Raw genomic sequence first — 5,905 nt, 5'->3', positions numbered from 1 at the left:
TGCTTGGATAACATCTTGATCATCAAGTACATCAAATAAAGTTTTAAAGTGGTTGTAGAAACGATCATGTAGTTCAATTGATATGACTTCTTGGCTATTATTCTGGGAGGAAATTTTCTTGGATGAAGCACTTTCGAAAATATGAGTGATTTTTGGGGTTGCCGAAGTACTCTTTTTGGCTAATAGCTGTCCAATTTGAATTGGAATGTTTCTAAAGTTTGATATATTAAGTAGCCTACAAGACCACCTAACTATACTTTCTAATTCAGATCTATCAGTATTCTGTAACATATAAAGACCTCTGGTCCAAAGATTCTTGTCTCTTTTCATTAGCTCACTTGTGGAGATATTATTTTCTTGACAAAATTCAAAGAAGGATTTTTCAGAAATAGTATCATTTGAATTTCCTAGATTAGTTTCATTACCCTCAAATGAGTCTTGCCCGTTCTTAGAATCTAAGTTATTTTGACCGTTGGCTTGCAATTTCCAATAGCTGATCGATTTTTCAAATCCTACAATTATTGAGTAAAGGTAGTGTGATTGAAGAATTTTCTTTTTTTCTAAAGTTGTTAAGGTTGTTCCACTAATATTACTGCTCGTACCAGTGTGGTTGAAGGTACTGGCTCTGTTAGAATCTCTTTCACTGTCCAGATTGCTTTTAACAGACCTCAAAAATTGATCAGCTTTATCTCTGGACTTATCATCATCCTCTTGAAGCTTTAGAATATCTTGTTTTAGTCGACTATTTTCAACAAGAAGTTGCTGTTTCTCTCTTTCTAACTTGCTAATTGTAGAGCATTGCGGGGTTTCCCTGCCTTGAACCCTATTTTTTCTATTAGATTGTTCTTCTTCGGTTAAAACTCTATTTATCATTCTAAGAGATTCATTCTCTTTCTCTAAGGCTTCATATTTCCTTCTCAAGAGGTTTAACTTTTCCATAAGTCCATTTTTTTGTGACCTTTCAGAGTTTATAGTTTCAACAGTGTGTTCACCTCGAGATTCTAATTCATATAGTAAATTGTGAATAGTTGAAATGAGTTTGTTTCCATCAACTATTAACCTTTGGTTAGTTTCAATAGATTCTGGTTTAGCTGCCATAGACAAGGATTCAGGTTGTTCAGTAGTGAAAGAAAGCTCAATACTTGACCCTAATCTAAAATCACCATCAGGTTTCATCCCATATTTGGAACTATAATTTGACGGCATATCAAAAGGAAAATCCATCTTATTTCTTCCAGATACAGAGTGTTCTCTTGCAATTTCTGTTATAGAATTAACATTTTGTTCATTTTCAAATGAATTGTCTCTGTCAGCACAAATTCCATGTAATATAGAACCTACAGTTCTCAAATCATCTGTGTTCAAACCAGAATATTCAGAATCAGTATACTTACGAATACCTGGAGTGATTTCGAACTTATCATTTTGCCTCTCTGTTTCTCCAATTTGTGAAAGATTCTGAGGCGTAGTTACATCATTTAGATTCTGAGGGATCATTGAGGTTTGAACCAATTTTTCTGATAATCTCACTCCCGGGTTTGCGTATCTTAAATAATTTGTACCTTCATTATTATCTTCTTCAACTTGGTTTCTATTTAGTATAAGAGATCTAGCAGGAGAAGTTAAGTCAGGAAGAAACGGTATAGATAAAAACCCATTAGCTCTTAGCCGGTTATTTAGTCGAATAAATTGACTTATATTCGCATTTCCAAAATCTTCTTTTGCGTACATGTTAGTCCCTTATTGCCTTAGCCTTTTCAAGAGCAGATTCTCTTTCCGAGCTAAATCAAAGAATACCACTACTATACCTTTTTAGTAAAAACTTCTCACACACATTAATGCTTCATTAATTCTTAAAAGTAGTCTTTTTTTTTTAAATAAACAAAGTATTTCTCTATTTTCCCTCGTATCCTTTAAATCCATCACCCCTCCCAATAACAAATTTACGTTACTCGTCAGGCGCCAAACAATTGGCGCCGACTGCATGCAAAAGATTATTCAAGGCTAAATTATGTCAATTAACAAGATAAAGGAAATTTAAAATAATAAGTAAATAATACGTGGGAGGCTGGCTTATAGAATATAGTAGAAATATTTAGTATTTTATATATTAAGTTGATGTATATTTAAACATTTTTTTTAATAAATATGTTCTAATTAATTCAGTTAACATTAAATAAATTAGCCTCAATATCTTCAAATGATGAAAGTTGTATCAATGCATCTGATTTAGACTCAAATGATGCCAGGGGGTCATTTAGATTTGCTTGGAAGTGCTGCATTGCTTGATAGAATTTGACTCTGTCGGAGACAATATTGAGAGGACGATGCATAAACTCGTAGTCAGTTTCAGCGAGTTTGAGAGCGCCCTCAATAGAGTTTCCTAGTTTATTATATGATTGCCTTTCATTTAGAGATTTAACAAACCCGGTATCATCTATATCCCAATTTGAATTAGTATAAAACTGTCTAGAAAGTTCCCTAATGACAGACTCAAAAGAGGGGGCAATTGATGACTCTTCAAGAGATTCTTGGGCAAGAGCTTTTTCATCAACCAGTCTAAAGATTTTCAAAAGCGCATCCTTTTCCCTCGCAGTAAGAGCACATGATGTACTGATATCATAAATTTGCTGAGGAGATTCATATGACCAAATAGTCACTCCAGAAAGTAGAAATCCACGAACAATAAGCTGAATAATTTCAGTGTTCTGATTGTTGAACCTTCTCATTTTGTCTGAAAGCTGAGGTAAAAGGTTATTACACCACTGAGGTCTACAAAATGATTGGAGAAGAGATGTGAATACTAACTGTCTCATTCTATCCATAAGTGGAGCTGCATAAATAACTGCATATACAATAGAGTCTTTGGCTTGATTTCTATCAGGATCATATAATAGGTGAATTCTTTGCCAGATTGATAATGATGAACCGCAAAGCAGAGCAGAAACTAATAATGGATCACCTTTATTAACATTGGAAACTCTGTTGACCATCACCTGTGTTTGGAGGTGATTATTAAGTAATTCATCATTGTTTATTGAAAAAATATCAGACTTTGGGGGAGCAAAAGAAGGAGCGCAAAATGCCTCTTTAATAAATGTTGCTCTATCTCTTCCTGAATCCAATATCAGCCCTCCAAGTTGATTAATTGTCATTTTCAGTAATTCAATACTTTGTTCATTTTCCGAGTTATTCACATGACCTCTTTTAAAATCATTGAGCTTAAGTTTCCCTTCCTCAAAATCATTTTTAATTGCATATAACTCTCCAAAAATTGCCGTTAGAATGGTTGCTCTTTGTTTGTGTTCGCTTACTGATTTTGGGTAGTATTCCATAATATTGTGAAGCCTAAGGAGAGAAAATAGATGTGACAAGTTAATATCATCTACGCAGCAAGCTGCTAAATAACTAAGTATTCCTGGGGTATAAAAAGGGGTCATCTTCTCAATCATTTCTTTCATAAACTCCTTCATTGAGCTACTCCCAATTAAAATATAATTCTGGAATGTTGAATTGGAAGTAAAAACATTTCTATAATCAGTTGAAATGTGTAGAAACCCCATTTGTTTACACTGGTCTAGCAAGTCACATATTCGATGTAAAAGGTACTCATATTCGCTTTGCCATTGAAATAATACCATATTTGTATATTATGGTCTCTTAAAATGATTAATTAGCTATTAAACTTATTTTTAAACTTTAAATTTTCCAACGCTCTGTGTGTACACACGTACAAGATAATGGCCGGAGACGATTCTTCTTTAATTACAAATGTTAATACCTTAAACGAAGTTATTGAATGATACGATTTAAGCCCACATAAGTATGTATTAATTTTCTAGCTGGCATAAATCTCTAAATTGAGTTTTTATCTTCTCCAACTCTTCTTTGCTATAACTTTGCGTCCAGTTTGTTTCTCTAATGTACTCAAGTATAGACTCAATCTTTTTTGATGACTGAATATGGCACACATTATTGTAAATATAGTCAGTTGTGTATGCCCTAATATTGGGATATTGATGGGAAACTAGGTCTGAAAGAGATTCCATTGCTTTCTGAGCCAACTCATCATCTTCTGATACTTGTATACTAAACGAAAAATGTACCAAAACCGCAGAAGAAATCTTAATTATTTGAAAATCTTTTGTATTTCCTAGAACCTGTAAAATTGTAGTAAGAATTCCTCTCATGACTGCTTTTTCTTGCGGGAAAATTTCCCACGTAAGCAATACTAAAATAAATTGTAGTACATGCAAAGTCATGCATCCGCATAAAAAGGCGGCATCTTGATTGCATGTAGAAAGAAGCCTTAAAAGTTTTTCAATATTATAGAAAATTGAAACAGTAGCTGCAGAGAAATCACTAGTTGACTTCAAAAAGACATTTAACTCATAGTTTATGGCTTGGTAGGGATTAATTGATGATGATGATGAACTCATTGAAGAAGAATGGCTGATCCAGTTTGTTAATCCAAGCAAGGCTGACCTTTGCAGTTTTTCTTCAAGGATAAATGGGAAAAGGCAGTTTTTAAATATATTTGTACTGGAATTTGACAAGATTTGGAAATTTCTATTTGAAAGACAAATAAAAATTGGTTTCAAAGTCTAGATAGGGGTATAATGAGTGTGGGACTTTTTCAATAGAGTCTAACATGTCAAAATAATAACATCCCAAGTTAAATGGATTGCTTTTAGTACCAAAAAATGTTTTAAGTTCATCAATATAGTTTTTACTGTGTACCAGTGCATAGTCCTTAAGTACGTCGTACAAGATAAGCTGGCAAGATTCAAACAGTCTGTATTTTAATGAATTCTTTTTACAAAGGTTCTCTAGCTTAGTTTCTTTCATTTCTTTGATTTGACAGATCTCAAAAAGTTCAAAAGGAATTCCATGAAAAATACGGTAGTAAATCCAGTACATATTTATATTCGTGTATTCAATGGAGTTATCTTCTATGGAATCTGAGTTTGTAAAGTGCAAGTACAAAATTTTCCAAAGTAATAAAATTGCTTTAACTCTTAGCTTGTCAGAATAGTTGAATATATTGAATACAAATGCAGGAAGGATTTTTTCATACTTTGAGTCATCTATAAATACGTTATTGTAATATAAGCATGCTATAGTTTCCATTGAAAGCTCACGAATCCATGATCCGACATCACCTCTTTTATCTGTTGAATAATCAAAGCAACCTTGAACTAGAGTATTATGACATAGATCTAAGATCATATTCTTTGAAGATATTTCAGTACCAATAATACAATAACAAATGACTCCAAGCGACCAAATTGAATTTCTTCTACACTCAACATCGTATTTTGATGAAAAAATTAATTCATTAAAAGATGTTATGGGCTCGTTTAAAATATTATTTGCCCCCTCATCATTGTTCAGGATTATCTTGTCTTTATTAAATATTCCAAATAAGCAGTTGACAATATCATTAATCAAAGTTTCTTCAATTAAATTCACTACATGAGGGAAGATAATACCTATTGAAAGAATAATTCCTCTTAGAGCCATTATGTGAATATCTATTGTATCGGAGCTTAGAGTTTGAACAAAATCTGTCAAAAGTTTCTTAATTTCAAGAAATTCTGGAGAATCTTTAGATTTTGTCATTCTCCATTTAATGATTGCATCTAATGCAGAACATCCAGAAATCTGGATTGAAAAGCTTAAATGTCTAATTGATTCGCAAATTGTTTGGAGGAATCTAGAAAATGTAGCTTTCTTGAATTGAATAATTTCAGTAGATTTAGATAAGGAAACTATTAAATTGAGAACTCCTTTCCTTGTTAAATCGCCTCCTTTTCCTCTGTATAACCTTTCTCTCTCTATTAATATAGGGATGTTTCTAATATAATCACTCCATGTGAATTCCGCAGGAATTAAATTTGAATTC

At 32.7% G+C, this 5,905-nt stretch overlaps 3 protein-coding genes across 3 annotated transcripts; all 3 read right to left on the bottom strand.

The window, feature by feature from the left end:
* Window positions 1-1,731, bottom strand: Chro.30025 (hypothetical protein; the record flags this gene model as incomplete). The annotated part of the gene is made up of 1 exon (XM_660571.1): window positions 1-1,731. A coding segment is annotated over one exon (1,731 nt), but the record flags the coding sequence as incomplete, so codon positions are not given.
* A 431-nt stretch (window positions 1,732-2,162) lies between these two features.
* Chro.30024 (hypothetical protein) lies at window positions 2,163-3,641 on the bottom strand. Its single annotated transcript, XM_660570.1, has 1 exon — window positions 2,163-3,641. One exon carries the CDS (start codon window positions 3,639-3,641, stop codon window positions 2,163-2,165), a length of 1,479 nt encoding a protein of 492 aa, XP_665662.1.
* Window positions 3,642-4,569: 928 nt separating this feature from the next.
* Chro.30023 (hypothetical protein) lies at window positions 4,570-5,622 on the bottom strand. The annotated part of the gene is made up of 1 exon (XM_660569.1): window positions 4,570-5,622. One exon carries the CDS (start codon window positions 5,620-5,622, stop codon window positions 4,570-4,572), a length of 1,053 nt encoding a protein of 350 aa, XP_665661.1.
* Between the last annotated feature and the right edge of the window lie 283 nt (window positions 5,623-5,905).

This window comes from Cryptosporidium hominis (assembly GCF_000006425.1).
Source record: "Cryptosporidium hominis TU502 chromosome 3 CHRO013033, whole genome shotgun sequence".
In the NCBI taxonomy this organism is placed as follows: domain Eukaryota; phylum Apicomplexa; class Conoidasida; order Eucoccidiorida; family Cryptosporidiidae; genus Cryptosporidium; species Cryptosporidium hominis.
Note: the sequence above shows the minus strand (reverse complement) of the source record. Positions and strands in the feature narration are given on the sequence as shown.